Source organism: Stegastes partitus, unplaced genomic scaffold, assembly GCF_000690725.1.
Source record: "Stegastes partitus isolate 25-593 unplaced genomic scaffold, Stegastes_partitus-1.0.2 Scaffold88, whole genome shotgun sequence".
Taxonomy (NCBI): domain Eukaryota; kingdom Metazoa; phylum Chordata; class Actinopteri; family Pomacentridae; genus Stegastes; species Stegastes partitus.
Window position 1 is genome coordinate 17,223 of NW_007577819.1, and position 23,808 is coordinate 41,030.

Sequence of the window (23,808 nt, forward strand, 5' to 3'; positions counted from 1 at the left end):
TTAAATGTTCTCCATGTTATCTGCCATCTCTGGTGTCTCTTGATGTTGTTGTGGCCATTTTAATCAGGTCATAACAAACTAGGGTTTGCCATTAAGGTTATTTTCTTAGGTTTGGTTTTTTGGGGTCTTGGGTAGTCGTGGGTTCTTGGTGTTGATAAAGTGATTTGGTCCAGCTGAGTTTTGGTTTTGTTGCCGGGTTTGTTGTGGTCTTTGGTTTATAGTGTTCACTCACCTTTTCTTGTTCTTTGAAAGCAGTTTTGTTTGTGACCAACGTTGGACTGTTCTGGTCAGAAGATGAGCGTTACTGTCGCTTGTTGGTGTTTCTTCATGTCTGTCAAGTGTAGAACATCCTGTTCAGTGGACAAACAGTAGAAAAAACGCTTAATTATTCAGAAAATTTCCACTTACCTGTTTACTCTTTAGCTTTAGACTGCATCACACTGTCTTCATCAGCAGATAGTTTTTGCTTTTAGGGCTTCTCGTCCACAACCTTCAAAACAGCAGCTGACAAACACAACCTCAAGGTCCACTTACCGACATGTGGCGCGTTCGACTGTTTCTCTCAGAAAGAAGCTGGATGTTAAAGGAACCCTGTGGAGTTTGGTTCAGAGCCAGAGAGGACAGGTGTGTCCTTGGGCGAGGATGCAAAGATGCATGTCTCGCTGCTGGTTTATGACTCACTGATCAACAAAAGCAGCACAGAAACAAACTGCAAGACAGTAAATGTTGCATAATTCAAGAAAAATGTCGTTCCTAAAGGTTTTATGAGGAAGAAAGTGTATCCCTTCCTTATGAACCACTATGTGTTTTGGTAAAAACAAAAAAAACACTGAATTTAGATGTAACTTTAGTTTGTTTACAAGAAAACTTTATTTGTTTCGCTGCCGTTTTAAAGGCCAAGACTGAATCCCAAGCTCAGATTTTACTGTTCTTGAATGCTGTTGAAGAATGCTGGCGGACGTTCTGTTTTAATGCACTGAACTGAAATATAAAGGCAGCATGTGATGTTTTATTAAATTCTGTTCATTCTTTTTAAACATTGGGGAATAAGGGTTTGTTATGCCAACACACGACGTCTCTACAGCAAAATAGGTGTCGTGAAGCAACCGATGGGAATGATGATGATGTGCAAATGGATTTATAGAGCAGAAATCTCAAGTCACGCATCCAGCAGTCAATGAGGTTGTTGATGCTGCTTTTGGACGGTTGTACGACTCTTCTTGAAGAGCTCGGTGAAGTTAACAAGCATTTTAGGCGACATGATCACGTCTGCAGATGTTGTATGGGTGGAAAGGTCTCATAGATCTGCAGGTTGTAGATCTGGGACATTTCCAGCTGCTATAGGAGTACAGTGCAGATTGTGGAGACATGAGGATGAACGTTGTTGGGTTGAAACGTCAAGTGATGGCGACGAATGAGCGGGATAAACATGACAGAGGATTTTATCTGGATGACGTTGGGCTTTAACCCTGTTCAGGACTTTCATGTTGCCACACGTAGAAGGTCTTTCGGGGTCCACTGGACCCCAAGAAAGAATATGTGCAAAATATTTGTTGGTATTCATTATAGACTTTTATACGATGTTAAATACATCTTCTGATAAGTTGACGTATTTTTCGTTCCAAATGCATGACAAATGGCCCTCTTTTTATATTTGAACAACAATCTTAAAAAATTAAAGAACAATACCTGTCACCTAAAGACCTCCAAAGTCCTGAATAGGGTTAAAATCACCACTGATGAAGTGAAGACGGCTTCTTTGTGGTCTAACCCTTCCCATAGCATAATTCCTCAGTGTGATGCTGACATCTGCATGCTCTGCCATCTGCTCTGTACAGCTCAAACTGACATCCATCAATGAAAAGGACCGTCCTCCATATCGCTGGTGTCCACCAAACATGAGTCGTCGACCACTGGAAATGATTATGACGCCGCTCTGCTGTTAGATCGAAGCCTAAGTGAGAAGGTGGCAAACGAGCTCCCTTCAGGAGATTCCTCACAGTTTGAGCAGATTGTAAGATGGACGAGATTGTCAACAAATGGTTGAGTTGTGGATGTTCAGGCTACAGCTCTGACATACAGCAGCCTGTTCTCTTTTAAGGTGGACTTTTATAGTCAAAGAAGTGCCTTTATACTGGCTACACTGTCTAATAATTGTCCTTAAAGCCACATCTGACCAGAATCAGTGGCTGAGAATTTACCACCACTTAAACAGAAACTTCTGGTTAAAGTAAAAAAAAAAAAACTACTTTTCTAACCAAAACAAAAAATATTTGATCTTTTAACATTTCCTCCAAGTCAGAAAAGAAGAACATTTGCATGCTGCTTTTATATCTTTGCTCAGTGGTATTTTTAAATTCTCAAAAATTAACATAAAATAAATCTGTAAGGGTTTGTAGTCACACACCGAGTTAAAATCAAACTGAACTTATTTTCCAGTGATGTAATCAACCCACCTTCCTGCTTAGAAAACACTGTCTGGTTCGTGCACAAATCACCACTCTCCTGGAATAGTTCTGTAAACTTTTTCACCTTTATTTTCTACATTTGGATCAGCTCAGTGTGGAAGCCTGGACATGTCAGTTACTTTCAAGCCCCCTTGCCACCCCCCTCCCCCACAAAAAAACAAAAACAAAACAACAAAATAAACCCACAACAAGCGATACACTCCCTTTGTCTCGCAATCAAAAAAAAAAAACGCTCACACCTTCACCACAGTCACTCGCTCAGACATGAAAAATCCTCTCACTACCACGTCCACCACAAAGATGAACCAATGACGTGTCCTACGTGTAAACCCTCCCTCCACTGGAGGAAGACAAAATGTTTCTGAAGTCACGCCTCGTGCCCTGACTCGCAGCGGCAGGAGTGATACAAAACAAGAAAGAAAGCGGTTGAAATGAGGATGACGCGGCTGTCTGTCGATCTCTCGCCGAGATATGAATAGTGAAATACTGCCAGTGAGCTCGCAAAAGTGAGATATGTAGTTATGGATTAGGATATGTCATCTGCTGCTGCTGCTGTGCTCTCGCTAAATCCACAGTTGGACCCTTTCGCTCCCCTTTGGCTGTCTACGGTTAATAGTCTGTCCCTGATTAGTTGTCCTAAATAAAAACCCCTCAGCGATGCTACTTTGATATCCTTCCCTCCTGCACATACGTCCACAGGAGAGGGCGGACGCTCGGCTCTGTGTAGAAAATAACAGCTGCTAGAGGAGGAAGCGGGGATCTGCAGCCGCTCTACGCTACAGGCTGTCGGGCGAAGAGGGTCATCCCATAGAAAATCTGATCAAGGTCCCACAAGACGTCCTCAGAATCAGAAGATTTTTTTTATGTGCAGTAACTTTAGTATGTTTAAAGAAGCCATGCACAATTCTACCGTCGTACTGTGAATATTTTCAGAGTTACAGGCCCTTGTAATGCATAAAGTCACGCTAAAATGTTCTTTATCATCATTTCTGAGGCCCATAACTTCACAAGTGCACACAGAGTTCTGTTCAAAACTGCAAGTACATCGAGTTTACATCCACGATCTGAAGCCAGAATCTTGTTTTTGTTCAGCACGATTCTTTCAGCACCAACTTTCTTCGATTAATACTGATAAAAATGTAATAACATGACGCTGGCTGTAAACGCGTGTCAGCGACATGAGCCACTGTCAGATTCACTTCTCTACCCCAGCCAACCCTTTAAAAAGGGGAGGTCATTAAATACCACAGAAGTCTTTGTCATGGTGCCCCTTCGCTCGCTAAACCCCAACAACAGCCTCTGCTTGCCAACATGAAATAGCCAGTAGTCCAAGTAAGCGCCTCCTCAGGTCACTACAGTGTCAAACACAGCAAACCCTCATCCTCTGACCTCATCGGTTAACATATTTTTAGTTAGAATTCACCGAAAAAAAAAAAAAAAAAAAAAAAAAAGTGCATCTTTGGGTAACCTGTCAACGTCATATTACCATGTGGGTGAACAAGTTACAGCAAATGACAGGTCACATGTTGACCTACATTTGATACCAGCCTCATCTTTTAGTCATGATTCTTTCTGTGTCAAAACATTTTTTAAATATCATCACATGTATATAAAGTTAAGAAATAGAATCCCAGCCAGCCCCTATGTACTTTGAGGGGCTGTAAGTCGAAAACCATTCACAGTATGAGGGTAAAATTTAGCATGGCTTCATTAAATATACTAAAAGTACAAAAAAAGATCAGCTGGTTCTGATGATTTTTACACATTTGGCTGATGTTCTATGCGATGACCCAGGAATCTGTCCGTCGTAGGGAGCTGATGGACTATAGATTGACGCGTTCACACCCACACACACATCCACACACTCCACTGGAGGAAAGAAGCCCTTGGAGTGTTTTTTTTTTTTTTTTTCTTCAGAGAGGTCATTGAGAAGAAGATATGACAAATGGATTTAAGTATGAGGCCAGAGGGCGGCCCTTTTTTCTCCTATATGTATACAGCATGTGTAGTGCCTCATGGGAGAGCTCCCTACGGTTGAACACTACATCAGGCAGTGAACATCAGTTTATATATGCATGTATGTGTGTGTGAGTTAGCTTCATGTTAAACATCTTTAAAGACAACAGACAGACAAACTAGGGTTACTGAAACAGTAGAAACAGACAAGCCATGTAAAAACTGGACATAGAAATCTCAAGATATCACAAACATCGTATTTCTCTATCTCTAGATCTCTGCTGATGGCAGACGTCGGGTCCGTGTTTTTGTTTTTTTTTTCTTTTTTGTCTTTTTTCCTTTTGAAATGTGCTGTCTCTCGGATATTTCCTCAGCGCCGAGGCTTCAGTCTGTAAGATGAAATGCTAAAGGAGTAACACCAGAGGGAGACAAACACTGCTGCAAGACTGTAGGAGGGGCTCTGACACTCACACGCTCACACATGCATCCTTCTTCATTTTCAAAACCCTTTTACAAAATTAAATAAAAAAAAAAAGAAAAAAAAGAAGAAGAAATCAACAAGGAATCGAGGCCCCTCTCTCAAAGCATACATTCATCTCAAGAGTACACACACACACACACACACACACAAATAAGTGCACACACTCTCTCATAAGAGGCAAGTCAGTAAACGTTAAGTGATGAGTTGAGGGGAAGCCGGTCTCGTGTTCGAGTCACTCTCTTTTTGAAAAAAAACAAAAAAACAAAAAAAGTGAAACAAGAGCCGTGGTCTCGCAGAAGGAGTCTTTCCTCTCGTCCCAGGAGGCTCGAACTCGCTCCTCCCTCTGGTTTCTGACAGAGGTAGTACCGTCCAGTCCGTCCTCCTCTGTTCCCGAATCCCCTCGTGGGAAGTCTCTTTTTTTTTTTCCCCCCCCGCTGCCCCGTTTCGACAAAACGCGTCCGTTCCCCCGACTGCTCGCTGTGGGCCGCTGTGTGTGTGAGTGTGTGCGTTTGTGGGTGTGCAGAGTGTGGTCAGAAGACCTCCGGTAGTGTGACGTTGCGCAGCAGCCACTGTTGGGATCGCGAGTGCGAGCAGTCTCTGACGCTGGGCACCTGGCTGTCCTCCTCGCTGGCCTTGTCCAGACACTGGTTGCTGTTGACGTGGACCAGGGTCAGCTTCTGCACACAAACAGGAGACACAAACCAAGTGTGTGTTTGTGAGAGGCGGGATGGAAACTGGTTCACATGGTTTTACAGAAGTGTGTAAATAAAGATTTATCCAGCCCTCTCAACCTCAAGCAGTTTGTGGCAGTTACTGCATTACTGACTTTTGACAGTATTGGAAGTGTACATTCGTGTCTGGATATTGCTTAAGAAGGACTAAATGTGGAGTGAAAGTCCACATAACCACGGACGACCATTCTGATACTGGTACCAACACCGACATGAACAGTTGTGTGTAACTGCTGTAAACGTTGGCAACCTAAAGGGAAAACATGTCGTATATTTGTCTCATTTTTCTTCACTGTGGGCTCATTTTTCACTGCAACATAAAAGTCCTGCACCTCTATGGAAACAGACCAACCATGAAGTACAACTACGACTAGAAGACGAACTATTTCTTGATCTTTGATGGTTCATTTTACAAAATGAAGAAAACTGGATTTGACATGTACAACATTTTTCCAAATGTGCACATGAATGATGAAGAAAACCAGTGAATCTACAAACTGTAGATATTTAACTTTTTACATTTCTATAACCTCTACAAACTTGACGTTTTTTAACATGACTGTTGACATTAAGGAAGGGATTTCAGCACGCTGAATGTGTCTTCCAAAGTTATAATGCCACAAATCAGAAAAAATTTAAGTTGAATTTCTAAAATGAATTATTTCTCAAAAATTGAGTAAATAAACCTGCAAACAACATGCAAAACATTTTCAAACATGTCCACATGTTACCAATATTGGGAAAATAAATAATGGGGCTTCACATGGTATGAATATTTACATTTCTATTACCTCTACAAACCTGACATATGTTCCACAACTGTTGACATTAAGGAAGATATTTCAGCATGCTGGACGTATCTTCCAAAGTTATGAATCATTACAAAATGAAAGTTGAATTTCTTTGACTATTCATTTTACAAAAACTGAATAAACCCAGAATAAACATGTGCAACATTTCCCCAACAACGTGCTTCTCTGCACACTGTGTTTGAACCATGCTGCATTCATAAGGGTGCATATAGCTCACCATGCTAAGCTGGCCCCTTCCCGCACCGGGCAATGGCCCTGGAGTCAGAGGCCCCGAGTTCGAATCCGGCTCGGGGCTGATAACCCTTTTGTAATTGAATTTCCCTTCTGGGATAAATAAAGTATTTTTTTTCATTTTCATTTCATTTCATTCATTTTATTGATCAAGTCTGTTTTATTCTACTTTTATTAGGGACGTTTTTACTGAATGTGGTGCAAACAGTTTTAAATGAGATATGGAGAATAACTTGATATTGGTGAAATATTTTAGTTATTTTTTTCCTGACAAAACTCTACACCGCACACAATGTGTTTATAGACAGTTGAAAAAGAGTTATTTCTGCATTAACGATGTCTGTTTTCTGATAATCTGGTGTCATTTAGGACAACACGCCTCTCAGAGCTGCTTTTGGGCTTTCAAGGGTTAAAAATTGTAAACGTTTCCTCATATTTACAACTTCAACATTGCCTGCCTTCTTCTTCTTCTTCCCTTTTTTTCAGGTTTTAATTGTGAGGCTCAGTTTAGTTTTGGCTCGCAGCGTTAGGTATGCAGCGGTTGAGTTGGGTAATGTGTCACCTCGGATATATCACCCAGAAACTACAGACTATAAATAATCAGCTAACGGAAATGACAGCCAGTTTGAAGCATGTGTTGTCAAACTTGGTTTGTACAGGGAATTCACCGGGCTCGCTTCTTGTTCTATTCACCTTCTATTATGGGATGTATTTGCTGAGCCATGTTCACTGCAGATAAAGCCTTGTTTAGTGATGTTATCAGTGTCTTTATGTAACAAGAAACACATGTTTTTAATATGTGGGGACACAAAAAATGCAGTAAAAATAAGTTTTAATTGATTTTTTTTAACCCTAAAACCCCAGAATCTGGTTTTAAAGGAAAAAAATCCGCAAAAAAAGGAAAATAAAACAAATTTGATCAATGGAATAAATGCAGCATTGGCATAAAACAGCACACAATAGATTCAAGAGCTGATGTGATTAAAAATACAGTTTGTTGACACTGTAAAAATGCAAGTAGTTAAATATCTAAAGCATGTGGGGTCCCATTTGTTTCCAATATTAGCAGCATCTGTGGGGAAAACTGTTTTACATGTTGGTTTTATTTATTTTCCATATTTATAAAGTGAATACTCAAAGAAATTCAACTTTCTTTTGCAGTTAAAAATGAGCCCACAGTGACAAAAAATGTGAAAAGAGCATAAATAAGAAGCTGCCTGGGTGTGAGATGGTTACTGAAGTTGAGCCACAAAACACTCACATTTAAGAAGCTAGAATCTGAGCATTTTGGCGTTTTTCTTTTTATAAACACATGATGAACAAAATAGCTTACGAATAATTTAATAGTTGATAACTAGTCGATCCATTGCTGCAGCTCCAGTCCTCACACGTACATAATTCTACTTTCTTGTACTCACCACAGGGTCGTACTCCCACAGCTGGTTGCCTTTGAGGTGATGGCACTTGAGCATCATGACGGGTCCGTTCAGCTTGGACACGTCTAGACACAAGTCGTCCGTCCTGATCTCTTTATTGGCCGTGTAGGAGAAGACCTGAAGACAGATTTTACATTTTAAAACTAATCTTTATCAGAGCTTTCTTCTTTGTACTTCCCTGTTTCAAGACTGCTGCCAAGAATCATGTAACTGGCTTTAACATTTACTGAAATTCTAGTTTTGATTCTGTATTTATTTCTATTTTGTCTGGTACCTGGTTGCCTCCCATGCCGTGGCAGTTGAAAATGCCGACCTTCTCGTTTTCCTTGCGGGCCATGTTGTCCAGACACTGGTTGGTCTCCACGTTGCGGATCTTAGCCAAACACATGGAAAGATTTTAGTAAGCAACACCACAACCTGAACAAAAACCTTTGCTAGAGAACGACGTGGGATGTGGAACATTCATTAATCTGTTGAAGTCAGTATTCTATCATTTAGGAAGAAGCCATTTTTTCATTAATGTTCCTCACAGTGTCATTCAGACAGACACCACACCAGTAAAACACCATGACCTGCTGCTAGATCCTGATTTATACTTAGAACTAAACATGGAAGTTAATGTTGTTGCAGTTCTCTCTCCTTGGAGACACTCGTAGATCCCACTGCTGTCTGATGCTGCAGGGATTTAACAAACTCAAAGGAAACAGTTCTAAACAGCTGGATGCAACAGACTTCAGTTCCTGTTAATGTCTTGTTGGGGGAGAAGAAAAACTTGGATTGCATAAATTACTGTTGAGTATCATTAATCTAATCTGTTGGTGTCTATTTTAATTCCATACAAGTTCTAGCATTACGGGCTTTTCCGTTTTTAGCCTAATAGACCTAAAGTCATAGAACAAAGTCGGCGTGTCGTGTTTTTAGCACACAAACTGTGTATTAAGCCTTTCTGTGATGTTCTGAGCAAATATTGGTGCTGAAATGCAGAACCTGAAGCACTGTTAGGACACATTAATGTAACTGGGTGCAGTCCAGGCTTGTGCTGGGTTAAAAGTGATACAGAAATGAGCAGGCAGACATGAAGCCAACACGTTCAGCATCCGTCAGAGCAACAAAAAGGAGTGCCTGTCTGAAAGGGGCTGGACAGACTCAGTGACTGTCGGTGTGATATGTGAGTGAGTGTACCTCTCCCAGTGAGTAATAGTGCCTGGGGATCTGTGAGTCGGGGTAGACGTTCTCCAAGTACCAGCTGAAGGGTTTACATTGAAGCTTTTGTCTGAGGGCGGTGCGAGACGTGATGTCACCGTAGTCCACTTTGGTCACACCTGGACAAAACACAACACGCAGGTTAGTCGCTATGACACAATCACTGGCTTCACACAGGTTGCTGAGAAGCCGCTCACTGCATTTTCCATGTCAGCTTTGTTTATTAAAGAGCAGAACCGCACATTGATCTGATGCTCAGCCTGAAACCACCAAGACTCGCCCGTCTAATGGTCGAGCACTTGAAGAATCCTTCAGTGGGGCTGAGGGGCTACTCCAACAGAAACCTATTTGTTGAGCATCAAATCACGTTTCGACAAAGCGCCGCTCGCTGCTCTGCAGAAGGCAGCGGCTGCTGTCGGCTTGCATCCACCACTAAAGGTTCCAGTAAAGCCGGGCCAGTCTTGCATGATAATCCACTTCCTCATTGCCAGTAATGCGGTGTCTGTTCCCTCAATATGTTCTAAACACTCAGCACAAAGTGTTTGGTTTGCTCGTGCGGGTGCATCATGAGAAATGTCGGCTCCGTTTCTCCTCTTTCTGGTTTTGTCTCGAACACTAGGAGCTTGAGGCTATCTTCGGGGTAATTTCGCTACCTTAGCTTTGACGCTGTTATCTTGGTTATTTTAAGGACGAGTCAACATGCTGCATCTTGTTTCAGAACAACCTGGGCTTTTCACATCTTCTATCTTTTAATATGATAATAGTTGCAGATTGTTTATATTAGCCTTTATATCGAGGGAAAAAATACTTTGCACTCTGAAATTGTCACATTTTTACATGTATCTCACCATAAAATGCAAACTTATTTTCATAATATAGTATGAAGAAGATTGTCTGGAATCTGTGAATAACAGAACCATGATGGTGGGATGCTGTGCGACTTAGAAATTAGGAACAATATGTGGAAATAAATGCCATGATTGTATTAGTGAAGGGTTTACAAATTGTATTGTATAAAAGCTTGCACAGATATTAACATAATTAGATATTAGGATGACCCTGCAGTGATGAGTCAATGACAAAGTCAAACCAGAGTAATGGTTGTATTCACTGACACACAACTGTATGCAGGTTGTAACTACGATTACATCTGATGTCAATTCTAATTTATTTTTGTCACTAAGACTTTGCTGCACAGACGAGCAGTAATAAATACTGTAAAAGCAATTCAGCTGAAAAGACGAAACCTAAATGTGAATCCAAAGTGCACCTGCTGGACTTTAAGAGTCTCAGACCTGATTAGTTTACACAGTCTGCTAAAACTTCTCAAAGCAGGGAACATACATCTCTGTTTATGAGGAGGTCGTGTGACCTGACACGACAGCATCCACCACAGATATTGGATTACACGAGGCATTATGTTACTCACAGCATTAACTTACAGCTAGTTCAAACAACTTACTGTGTGTCGCAGCAGCACATTAGCTTTGATGATTGAAATGTTCAAGAACACCGACGCTCTACTTTGCTGATTGTTATTAAATGAAGCTCATAGAAGAACAGTAAAACTGAGAGAAGGAGTCTCTACTGTTCCGCTTTGAATGAAGAAATATCGTCTTCATGGATGTTATGAAAGACTACCTTCACACGGCTTTTGTCATTCTGGTGTAATCGCACGTTTAACCACAAATACCAAACATTCAGACCAGTCAGCACAACTACAACAGAAACCTGCTGATCCCGGCACTGTGCAGGAGAACTGATCTACTTAGTGCCGCTAAATATTAGCTGATGTTGGTCAGATTGCTGTAGAGAAGTCGCTCATTTTATTCCAGCTCTGCCAGCCTGTATGTTATAGGAGGGGCGAACAACAAGTTAATATCAGAACCTTTGTTCCGACTTTGTTGACATTTTTGAAAGTATTTGTAGGTGCACGTGTGATTTCTCAATGGAGCTCAAGCTGGAATCAAACAGCAAATTCTGTGTCGGTCAGCTGCCTGGTGTTGAAAGGTGGGTCTGTGGCCACCACCAAGAGAACAAACAGCAGTTTTCACAGCGGGAAAACCAGACAAGGAGCACCAGGAGGTTGTGTACCGTGAATTCTTTCCCCAAAGAAGAACATTTGGCGTAAACAACCTGAACAGTAGTGTGGTGGCATGCTGGCGCTCCAATACGCTGTGTGCCCGTCACAGTTCGATAAGTTCTGGCCACAAAAACAGAATGGTTGCTCTCCGTCTGTTCTGCTCACCAGATTTATCACCCTGGGACCGAGATGAATTAAGGCTGAAGGGTCGCCGTTTTGACACAGTTTACGAGATTCAACTCTCACCGCGGATGGTGACGTGTTACAGGTGTTGCAGGAGCACTGGGAGCAGAGCATCGCTGCACGAGAAGACCGCTTCACCAGTAGGGCTCAAACAACTGATCGATTTAGTCGATTATTAAAATAGTTGTCAACTAATTTCATTAATACTTTTTTTTTTTTTTTTTACCGTAAGCGGCCTGTTTTTCGAATTTTCAACCAATCTGTTATAGCAGCCACCAAAGTGTGGCAGTAATGAGCCACCGGTAGCTGTAATCTACCAGCACAGCAGGAGAAGTAGCCAACAGTCAATAGCCGGCCTTGTTTCGCGTCATGTGCGCCACAGCACAGTCAATGCATTCAGCGAGAGGCGGCTGGCGAAAGTTCAAAGAAAAAGGAGAAACGAGAGAAATCAGGAGGGAAAACTTCACAAAGTCCTCCGAAAGTCAAAAGTCATCCAAAGTGTGGGAGCACTTCACACGAAATCTACAAAAACGACGAGTGACCTGCAAACTTTGAAAAAAAAAACACAAAAAACAATTTGACCTTATTTTTTGTGTTTGACGCTTTGAATTGAAAAAGCTTTACAGTGATGAGGTAGACATGAAGCTCGTTGTGTTCCATCTGATTTGAGCTACACAGAAATTAGTTAAACAAAATGCAGTAAAATGCACAATCATCTTCTTTTTTCTTTTTCTTCATAAAAATATGTTCTTAATAACTTACCTAGGTAAATAAAGGCTAAACAAAAATGGTTGTTTAAAAACGATTAATCGAATACTTGACAGGATAATCGATTATGAAAATAACCATTAGTTGCAGCCCTATTCAACAGCCACATTAAAATCAGGTATGGCTTTTGATCTCTACAGGCAGTTTGTGAATTAATGATCACAACTCGTACTACATCATAAAACCAGTCAAATACTGGAGCTAAATGACAGAATGGGAGCCTTGTGCTCAATCTACAGTCGCTGATTGAAAGTTAGAGAGTTAAAGAGTTGTAGGAGTTGCTTTGCGTCTATAAATACTTTTCAATTAGGGAGTTTCACTTTTCTTTAGGTTGTCTCTCCATTGCCAGCTTGTGTGTGTGTGTGTGTGTGTTTTTGTGTGTTCAAGCGACTTTGCATGTATGTGCTCATGTGTGGAGGTTAATCTCTGTGGCAGGTGTGATCTCGCCATTAACCCCGGCGACAGTGCGATACTGCGGTGGTGATCCAACAGCGCAGCGCGGGGGGGCGGCGAGTAATTTCACGCTACGTAGCATCTATTAACCTGCATGAACACACGCACACACTCACACGTGCACACACGCAGCCCGACTCACCGGGAGAGATGATATAGAAGAAGTTTTTAAATTCATCCATCCAGACTTCTGCCAGGCGGCGGTTGTTTTTGTTGATGATCTGTCCTGTTCCGCCGGGGAACGTGTAGGGCGTCGCCTTTCTGAACACGTGGCCCACGTGGGAGCATGTGACGATCTCTAGAGTCCCACCACACTGCCAGATCTGCGGAGAACAAGTCCCAAGTCAGCGCAGACATACGGTGCAGCTCTCAGAACAAACATACAGCGAGGCCTGGTCACCGAGCGTGATGGATGACGCAGACCGGTCCTGTCTGTGTTGTGACAGCATGAATAGGTTTGATTGAAAGCCAGTCGGGACGACGCCTGACAAAGTATTAGTCGAGTCAACAACTTAGTCAACCTCCAAGTGCAACATCTGTGTGTTTGTGAACCCGAGCAGGCGCTCCTGAACGCCTGCCAGCGCATGGAAGAATACCGTCATGTCAAGTGGCTGCGTTCACTCACTCTGAAGGAGATTTCCAGGTTCTCTCCACCCCAGATGTCCATGCCCGCGTCATAAGTGCCGATCTCCTGAAAATAATCTCTGTCTATGGAGAACAGGCCGCCTGCCATGGTGGGAGTCCTGCAGAAGAGACAGCAGAGGAGTGAATTAACTCGCCGGACCAGACAACCTGCCAGCAGGTATGACAGGCGTGGTTAGTTGAAAAATCACTCAAACTTACACCACTTCTCAAAGCAAGAAACAGCAAAAACAGAAAGAATGTCAGATTTTCAGCTATCCAACAGGTATGATGTGCAGCTCTGTTGGGAAAATGAACATAATCAAAGCCTAAAATTGTGATATTTCATCAAAGTAACTTTTTTCTACATATTTCATTTAAAAGTTTGACAAAAATAAATTAAGATTCTGTGGGAAAAACAAAAAAAATTCTGCGTTCCTCAGCACAACTTAGAGTCATGAATGACTCTTTCGTGCGTCAGGTAACAAAAATTGAAGGACTTTTCAGCTAAAACGCAGGCTGGGTTTACACAGAGCAGACAGCAAGTACATAAATTACACTGGATCAATAAAATAGAAGTGTCACGGCTCAAACTCAATATACAAAGGCGTTTAGCAAGTTGTTGGAGGATAGATTCAGCACGACGAAACATCTTTCCAGAGTTGATGTGCTGAGTGGTTTGAAAAACGCATAGTAGAGGTTATAAAAACTCATTTTATTTTTATGATTTTTTAATTGTCCCGACTTCTAGGCATGACTATACCGTCTCCATAGAGATGAAGAACGTGTAATGTGAGACAAACAGTTCTGTTGCATAAATGCCGGAAAAAAAATCTGCCTAAAATTGTGATATTTGATCAGATTCGCGATACTTAGATACCTAGCACATCCTATTTTCTAAAATTGTGACAAATAAATCTTTTCATTTGAATTGCAGGCCATGTTTGCACAGAGAGAAGACAAGAGAAAAGGAAAATAAACTGGATCAATACAATAAAATAAATGCAGCATGGCTAAAAACAGTGAACTGAGAAGCAAGTTTGTGAGAGATACATTCAGCATGGTGAAATATCTTGGTAGAGCTGATGTGCAGGGCGGAGTGGAAACCTTACAGTTTAAAGAGGTTGTCAAATTATAAGTAGTAAAATATGTACAGTATGCAGAACCACTCCCCCACCCCAGTATTAGTAACACCTGTGTACATGTTGATGCTTTTTTTTTTTAGGAATTACGACTTTTTAACTAAGTCATGCTGTACAAAAGCCCTTTCTGAGTCCTCTTTATTTCTACACATGGTTGTGCTGTTTCTACAGGGTTGAAGGAGTGAAAAATGAACGCATGGTGAGTAAAAAACATGATAGGAACCCAAAAACTTCAAAGGGTTAAGAGCGAGGCTGGCCACTGCTACTTAATTCACCGATGGCCGGCTTTCTAAAGGTCGCTCTGTATCTACACATCCCATCAGGGTTTTATATTTCACCGCTCTCACCCTCTGTTCTTTGGCGTTTTCCTGTTTTTTTCTTTTTTTAATCCTGTTTTTTCTGCTCTGTTGTTGTGATGGTCATGTCACTGCCTCGGCGCTCTTCCCCTGTTTCTCCCCCCTTCACAGGGCAGAACGGTTTCCTCCTTTGTAGACGAGGCTTGTTTTCCCCTTCTGCTCTGTTTTTGTTTTCGGTTAACATCCAAGTTCATTTAGCAAAACACAATACCTTGCATACAAACAGACAAACACGTCCTGAGAGCGCGCAGGGTGACGAGTTTGTTTATAGCATTTGGCTGCGGGTGCGAAGTAATAAGCAACAAGAAACGGAGGAAAAAAAAAACAAATACTTGCTTGTTAAACAACGCACAAACGCTGTTGAACAATCGAGAGATAATACGTGTAAAACAAAGACGGGAATACGGAGAGTATAAGTGTGCTTTTCTTCTCGCTGTAAACACATCCGAGCTCTCTAAACTCCTCGGCTTTCAATTAAATCTCTTATTTTTACGAGACTCAAACACATCACAGTAAAACAAACCGAAACCCACTAATTTTATGGCAAACACTTGATTCTAATTAAAGCCATTATCCAAACAGAGACTGTCTCTCACATACATAATAGCAGTGTTTATTGCCTAAGCATATCATAACACAGAAACGGGCACAAACACTGTCGCATTAAACGGCAACAAAGGACTCACAGCATCTAATTGACGCAGAGCAATTTAATACGCTCAGAGGATTTTTAAAGTCTTTGTTAGATGTTTGTTTTTCTTTTCAACAGAGATTAAAAAAAAAAAAAAAAACTTCTCAAGTGAGTCCAGACTTTTGCACATTAGTGTAAATTATAAGGTAGATGAGCCTGTAATAAGCAGTTTAGCAGCTGAGGTTTCCTCCAGCGCCGCCGAGGTTTCCTCACAGGGCAAAAGAAAAACACCTGCAGCTTAAAGCACAATTTACCAGGTATCAGCAGAGATCTGACTAACGGAATATGCATGTAAACAGTTGTAATCACATCGGTGCAATTTCTTAGATTCTGCACTGTTAAGCTCCGATTTATAGTGAATTTTTATTTGATCAATCTGGAAATGACAATACAGGCAACATGAGGAGATGTGGATGATAAGTCTGAACTATGTCTGTTTTTCTGTTTATTATTCACATCCCTTGAATCTGTCGCAGCGTCTGCACCATTCCAAATGCTCCTGATAAAGGCTGTAAACATTTCTACTTAGTTGTGCACATGACAGATGAAAGTATTGTATCTGTACTCTTCTAATTAATGATTATATTTATGTTTTTATGGATTGATTTTATCTGCCTCTTTGCTTTTAATGCAATTAATTAATGATTGTGTTTATGTTTTGTGGATTGACTTTATCTGTTTTCTTGCAGTTTTGTGTGAAGCACTTTGAATTGCCTCGGGTACGAATTGTGCTTTTCAAATAAGCCTGCCTTGCCTTGCCTAATTTCTACCATGTTCTAGAGCAGGTGTCAACAACCTTAAACACTCAAAGAACCATTTGGACCCATTCCCATAGAAAAGAAAACACTATCTATGTATAAAAAAACTACAGCGTGTTGCATTTATGAAATCAATGAACTACTACAGAGAAAACTAAATTTTGTTTCTGCCTGCAACAAAAACATTTTGAACTCTGAAAGAAAAAAAAAAAAAGACGCTGGGTTGAAGGCTACTTTGAAATAAAATACTCAATGTCTATTTGAATCCTCCTCGTATTTAAATTTAAATGATCCACCTGCAGCAAAGTAAAACTGACATCTGGTTGTCCTGCTGACTGCTGACCAGACTGCTGACCGCCTGTGAGCGCTTTGGGACGGGAGGAGCTCACGACAGCACTGCTGGTCGCTGAGGACAGGAACTGCAGAGCGTTACGGGTGTTCATGTCAGAGTCTCCAAAACACCAGAAAAGTCTCCAGTAACACCAGAAAGAGTCGCTAGATTTGTTGCTAGCTGCTTTTGAGAAGAAAAAAAAGTCACCCAGAGGATTTGGATTTTGTTGCACATCGGTGGTTGTGACGCATATTTTGAGCGAGAAAAAATTGAACACATTTTATTTTAATGTTATAAGATCACCATAATCTTAGAGGTAGGAAAGAGCCACATGGGGCTCCGGAGCTGTGGGTTGCTGACCCCTGAACTACAGCATTCACTGTAAACACTACAAACACTACATACACCACACTATGAACTGAGAACAGCTGATGCGGTAGCTCTCTAGTCAGTTACAAGTCATGGCTAAAGCCTAAGGGCTTAGTTAGGACCTCCAGTTGCACATCGCTGCTGCTCACAAGATGTTTAAAGCCTATAAAGTCATCAAGTCTTTTCAAGGTCTACAGTTTGAAGCTTCATGAAAAAGTCCAAGGAGTTTCTCACTGTGAAACATGTCAAAGGGCTGCAGGAGGACAGACGTGAGCCCTGCACTGGAAGAATGGTGGAGGCCAAGAAGAACCCAAAGACCAGCACCAAGAGCATCCTGATGGATGTGAGCAGTTCTGGTAGCAACATGTCAATCAGACACTCCAGCAGACCAACAACAAGGCTGGTCTCCATGGAGACAAGGAGGATCCACTTCTCCAAGACAAAGAAGAAAGCTGCTGCTTATCACTTCATGAACATGGACATGTTTGGACACAGAGAAAGGAGAAGCACTCAAGGCCAAGAGCAGCATCCCAACAGTCCAACATGGTGGTGGAATGTGATGCTTTGGGGCTATGGAGTGGATTGTGGAGGAAAACATCAACTAGTCTGCAGAAACACTGTGTCATTAACATCTCTAACACAATGTTTTATTGTCATCTGTCACCTTTATGTTATTTCCAGCCAGAAGAAACCTATTGGCAAAAAAACATCACTATAAATCACAGTTTCCCCTGGGTATGAATAAATTCAGGCCTAACTGTAAGTGCAACAGCATTTCCACTTTCCCAACAATGTGTAACAGCTTCATGACAGAACGGGGTTTATGTAAATCATGTCATTAGTGTAAAGTAATTTCCTGCCCTGACACTACAACCCATTTTTGTTTTTTAGGCCACTTAAAGAGACACCCTTAGGAAAATTTTGTCGAGCTGAACTGTGAAAAACAGCCGAAAACAGGGGCGCGGGGTGTTACGTAAGATATATTATGTGTGTGACCTTGAATATTGGCGTCGAGCGCGCTTAGAAACAAGAGCAGGAAGAAGAGATGATAGACAGGCAGAAATAAGCTCTGGATTTCAGCTCCAAGGTCTGAGCCATGAGAAACTATACAACAAGCAAAATAACAGGCTCTTGCATAAACATCTCGACTTCGTACACGGAGGAAAGTTCACTGTATTCTTTCACGATTCTCGCCCTCAGAACACTGTGTGACTGTGACAAATTGAATGGTGAAGCATAATTACTCTGCGCACATCAAAACTGCGAATGCTGAAGCTCACAGGATATGTTATTTTAAACAGCTGTCTGACAGAGTTGGTGTGTGTGTGTATGAAAGATCATGTGGGTCTGATTATGGAACTAATATTACTCATTTCTGTCTTGTTAGGAAAATTCCCTTTTCATTTGACCTGACAGAGAGGTCACTGGAACTGTTCCAGACGGAAAAACTTGCAGAGAGATGTGACTTTAAGGTCCCACGTGGTGAAAATCTGTTTTTATTGTGTTTTGTTTGTTTTAAAAGCTTGGAAATTTTTAATAAAAGCTGTGACAGTACAAAAATGCTTACTGCTGCCATTCCTCTAGCCCAGAAAGGATGTTATCCAGTTTCTCTGTGGAAATTGGGTAACCAGGTGAACTATTTATTACAATGAGCAGCTGCTTCACCAGGTTCATTTACTTTCTAGGGCTGCTTCTGCTAAACTCTAAAATGTCTGAGCCACAAGAAAAACACACCAAATGTTCTGCTGTTGGCTGCAAGACTGAACACAAGAGCCTTCGTGCACTTCCAGCACTTGAAAAACTAAACACCCAGTGGATTACTTTTATTTTTGATGACAATGTCACCACAGCAATAGTAAAATCCTTAGTGATAGCGTGTTGTGTGGCTAATGTGGCTAACAGGTCAGAGCTCTGTGGAAAAGGTAGCACTGAGGGACATTCAAAGATGATGATGGCCTAATTTGAAAGCAATAAACAAAGACTGGGTGCAACGTAAACTCAGCCGCTCTTTACATCTGTTAGCTTCTCATATATGCTGCATTTTAATACAGCCAAATTCCCAATAAAGCTGTTCTCGTTTACATACTTTTCTGCTTTTGAGGTCTGGCAACAGGACAAGTAAGAAACAGTGACTGAAACGCAGCTCACTAAGGCTACATGTTGACCAATATTCATCAACTACTGAGAACGTCATCTGATTTTCTTGTAAAATGATCACACACAGCGAAAGTTAGAAGCATTAGAAAGTCTTGGTTTCAGACTCATGTCTACATTGGTTGCTATGTAGTAGACATCAGGTGTCAGTCTGCCATTTCCTCTGTGAGTTCTGTGTAACTATCTTTCTCTCCTTTCACTGCCGTTGTGATACCACATTCAAAATCCCCTTTGCGATATGAAGCAACAACAGCAATCACATCTTAGCAGCAGTCTGCACCCAGAAAATGTCAAGTGTGGCCAAGGATTTCAATCACACAAGCCCGGTGTGCTAGGTTCTTTTGGTGAACTCTCTCTTTTTAATGACAGTGCTCCACCAAAACAATTCCCCCTGACGGTGTTTACAGTGGCACCGTCACTGCATCCTGGGCTCAGCATCTCCAAACATGACCGTGATTGGTGTGAAGAAATACAAACAAGCCAGAGCTTAGCAGAATGACAACGTAGTGCTGCTCGCTGTGTCAGCGCTGTGGAGGTAGGTCTGGCTGTTTTACACCACAGTTTAATCATAGATGCAGACAGACTCTTTTTCCTGCAGCAGCTCAGATGCATTTAAAGCTACAGACAGTGAAACAGCCTGTTTAAAACTGGACTAAAACCAAGAGTCAGAGCAAAATGAAATGTCTTTTTTATATTCTGAGCCAGAAAAGTAAGACTTCTAGTATTTCATATAAAGTCACACAATATGAGCTAGTTTTAAGGTTCGTCCTGCTTACCTGACCGGCAGCGTGCGGTCTCCCTTGCGGCGGTCCATCTCTCTCTGAGGAACGGGGTACCAGCGGAAGTTCAGTTTCCAGTTGAAGCCGCCGTACGTCATGTCAGAGCCCGCCATGTACTCAAACGTGTCGTCGCTGATAACGTCGATAATGGGGCACACCACTGTTTTCCTGCAACAAGCACAAACACATGCGAGCCCAACATCAGCCTGCTGCTCGTAGCCTCAGGTGGTCATGAATCACAAGTAAGTGCTCATCTGCAAGGTGTGGCACCTTCGCAACATAACGCATTTAAACAACGGAGCATGGCGTGACTTCCCATCAGCCATCACTCAGTCGCTCATTACGCTCTGCTTTCTACCTGTGTTGGTGTGTGCGGCTACCTGCTTACGGGGAGCAGTAAACAGAGAATGAGTAATTAAGCAGCGGATAAACACAAGGGCGAGCCCCCCGCAGGCTCAACAATAGTTTATTGATTTTTTTTTTTTAATGCTTGTCAGTGGTGTGTGCGTGTTTCGTGTATGTGTGTCTTACTTGTCTTGCTTGATGCGGGCGAGCAGCGGCTCCAGCCAACCTGTTGTGCATTCGCAATGAGCATCCAGGAAGGTTATGACCTGGGAACCACGCAGGGAAAACATGAGACAAATGCAGCAGCACTGACAGCATATGGAGAAACGGTCAGCGGGCAGCAGGAGTCACGCATGAACACGCACCTGGCCGGTGGAGATGGACGCTCCCTTGAGGCGAGCGCGAATGAGTCCGGACCGCTGCTCCATCCTCACCACTCTGACCGGGACCTCCAACCGCCGGACGTACTGCTCCAGCGGCCGCTTTAGGAAATCTAACACACAAATACACAAATAAGAATCAGACGCACAATCCCGCGTGCACGACAAAAGCTGGATTACAAGCTCCTCCCAGCAGCAGACATCAAAGGTAAGCGGCGCCTGTGTTTTTGTGCCTGAGCACGTCTGCCGACTCCAGCGCTCCCCTCCCTGCAGCATCCAACCTGCGGTCCCACGGGGTGAAGAGTTGGTGTGTGGTGCGGCTGGGAGGGGGGGATTGAGGGTAATAACAGAGTGTAATCCCTGCGGCTGGCGAATTAAGGGCCTAATCTCCCCCAAACAGGGATTAACAGCATTGCGCTGGGTGGAGTGGCACACACAGCCCATATACATGTATACGCTGGCTGGCTGGCTGTTGGGCACCAGACACACACAATCCTGCAAAATCATACAGCATCTCTAAAAAAAGATAAATAAATAGGCTAAGCCTCAAACAAGAAGCACTGAAGGAATTATCTACAGTGTGTGTGTGTGTGTGTGTGTGTGTGTGAGCTGTACCTCTCTCGCTGGCGTCGTCCACCAGGACAATCTCCTCCAGCAGTGTGTGCGGAGAGCGGTCGATGACGGAGTGGACAGTTCGCAGCAGCGTGCTCCAGGCCTCGTTATGAAATACAATCACCACGCTGGTGCGAGGGAGATTATCGGGGTACAACTTGTTCTTGCACCTAAAAAAAGAACAAAAATATTTAATGCCACCAAACTGATATCAGCGAGGGATCAGACAAAGACTCTCCAGACCAGAACTGCGACAATGAATTCATTAGGTGTCATATTTTCATAATCAATTACACGGTTTGAGTATTTTTTTTTTTTAATCAATTACACGGTTTGAGTATTTTTTTTTTTTGTGTGTGTGTGTAAAGTATAAATCCTCTAATTCCAGCTTCTTAAATGCAAATACTTATTGATTTATTTCCGCCTCTACGAGAACAAACTGAATATCGTTGGGTTGTGGACAAAACAGGACATTTGTCATCTTAGGCTTTGACATGTCTGACTGACATGTTTCACCAAAGAACTAATCAGTTCATCAAGAAGATAATTGACAGACGAAGGCCACGTTTACACATAGCCAGGTATTTACAAAAACGGATCTACGTTTTCAAAAATAACATTGTTCACATTGATCAAAAAAAACGTTGTTTACACAAACCCGCATAAATACGTTAAGAGCTGCTATGAGCATGCCAGACCTATAGGGGGCAGCGTAACAAGAAGCATAAAGCCATGCTAGCCAATCAGAATCCTGGAAAAAACACAACAACGAATGGCACGAATTACTTCCTGTTACTTCAACGATAATGGCGTGAGGGTCATTTGTTTGGACTGACAGAGAAGTGGAGCTACTCCTGAATGTGGTGTTAGAGGACAAAACAAGTACGATTCTTGAAAATATAGACTTTCTATCACAGCAGCCAAACTGTAAACAAGGTCGCGCACGCTGATGATGTTTTTTTTCCCCCACTTACTGTGACGTCACACTTTGTCTCCTCCTTTCTACATGCAAACGTAAAGGCAGAGTTTTTCCAAATCTCCACTTTGGCCAGAGTTTTCAGAAATGATTGATTTCGGTGACTCATAGCTTAATTTACATCTGAACCAAAGGCCCAAATGCATTGAAATATCACCGTTTTTGCTACGTGTAAACAGGGCCTAAGCCTCTGAACTCCAAAACCCACCAGTGGATTTGAAAAGAAAAAAAAAAGAAAAACAAAACAAAAAAATCTGCAAAATTATACTGTTTAGTTTAAAAAGAAACTGTAAAAAGAGGAAGAACCATCAACTTTTCAATGATCTGTGAACTGCTCATCTGTGATGTTGCAAAAATAATTCAAATCTAAGCTTAAAATCGTGATCTTTACTCACAATTCTAAATGTCACATTTAAAAAATTACCAAAAATAAACACTGTGCATTGACCTATTCTGTAAAGTACAAAAATGCTGTGATTCTCTGCACAACCAAGAAGCCACAAGAGACTTAGTCATGATGTAAAGATTGGTGACAAAAATTCTGGGAGTTTTTGGCTGAACTGCAGGCCGTGTATGCAGGTATGTAAATGTAAAAAATGAGTAGTATAGTATCTGTACTGCTACTGCACACTGCACTGCTTCTAGTCATGGTTGTCCTGTTCCCATAGAGGAGCAGGACTTTATACTGCAGTGAAAATTGAGCCCACAGCGAGTAAAAACGTGACAAGAGCAAATAAACACCCAGAAACCGTTTGGGGTTAATCGACAATGAAAACCAGCGTCGGCTTCAGTCCTGTTCCAGACAAGATAATTCAACCTCGCATATGAATACAAAGCCAACAGCGAATTATAATTCAAAAACTGAAGAAACAACAGACTGTACAAACAACATAAAAAAAAAAACAAAACAAGGTGCCACAAGAGGAAATGTGTGAACTGCATCACAAACTGCTTCCTAAAGACGCATGCAATAAGTCAAATTGTAGGCTTCGTTTGAACAGAGAGAGAGAAAAGAGGAAAGAAAAAAAAAAAAACAAGCGAGCGGAGACATAACAATCCAGCCTCTGTCTGATTGTGAGAGACTGCTGCAGCTTAAGTGAGTCCACACAAGAGAGGGCTGAACCGCAGAGGAACGGCTCCGGCCCAGAAATCAGCGAAAGCACATTCAGACGGTCACAAAATCAATCAGATCATCATTTATGGCCTTTATCAACTTCAAATGAAGAAAACAGAGGGTGAATAATGAGCGAGCAGCCGAGCGCATATCCCCGATTTTAAAACGGAGAAAGACGCGCAGAAATAGTGGGTCAGCGAGATGACAGTTGATTAGTGATACTAATTAGAGTGTGAGTCATTATCCTCGCAGTGTAGCGCGCACACATCAAACTCCCTTATTTAGAGACAGAGAAGGATGGAAATGCCCGACAGGACAACAGGCAAGAGGAGAAGATGGATAACAGGGCTGCGAACACTGGGGTGGACTTATTAA

General features: G+C 42.0%; 1 protein-coding gene across 2 annotated transcripts in view; it reads right to left on the bottom strand.

Annotated features, from left to right (window-relative positions):
- Positions 1–2,511: 2,511 nt before the first annotated feature.
- The window catches only part of galnt1 (UDP-N-acetyl-alpha-D-galactosamine:polypeptide N-acetylgalactosaminyltransferase 1), a 69,647-nt gene continuing 48,350 nt past the window's right edge, over positions 2,512–23,808 (bottom strand). For both annotated transcript variants that reach the window (XM_008277046.1, XM_008277045.1), the window contains exons 5-14: positions 21,347–21,513; positions 20,717–20,844; positions 20,538–20,617; positions 20,004–20,174; positions 13,431–13,548; positions 12,948–13,128; positions 9,298–9,437; positions 8,390–8,488; positions 8,098–8,232; positions 2,512–5,582 (exon numbers count right to left, since the gene is read on the bottom strand). In XM_008277046.1, coding sequence (XP_008275268.1) covers positions 5,436–5,582; positions 8,098–8,232; positions 8,390–8,488; positions 9,298–9,437; positions 12,948–13,128; positions 13,431–13,548; positions 20,004–20,174; positions 20,538–20,617; positions 20,717–20,844; positions 21,347–21,513 — 1,366 coding nt within the window. In that variant the 3' untranslated portion in view covers positions 2,512–5,435. The remainder of the gene's footprint in view (positions 5,583–8,097; positions 8,233–8,389; positions 8,489–9,297; positions 9,438–12,947; positions 13,129–13,430; positions 13,549–20,003; positions 20,175–20,537; positions 20,618–20,716; positions 20,845–21,346; positions 21,514–23,808) is intronic.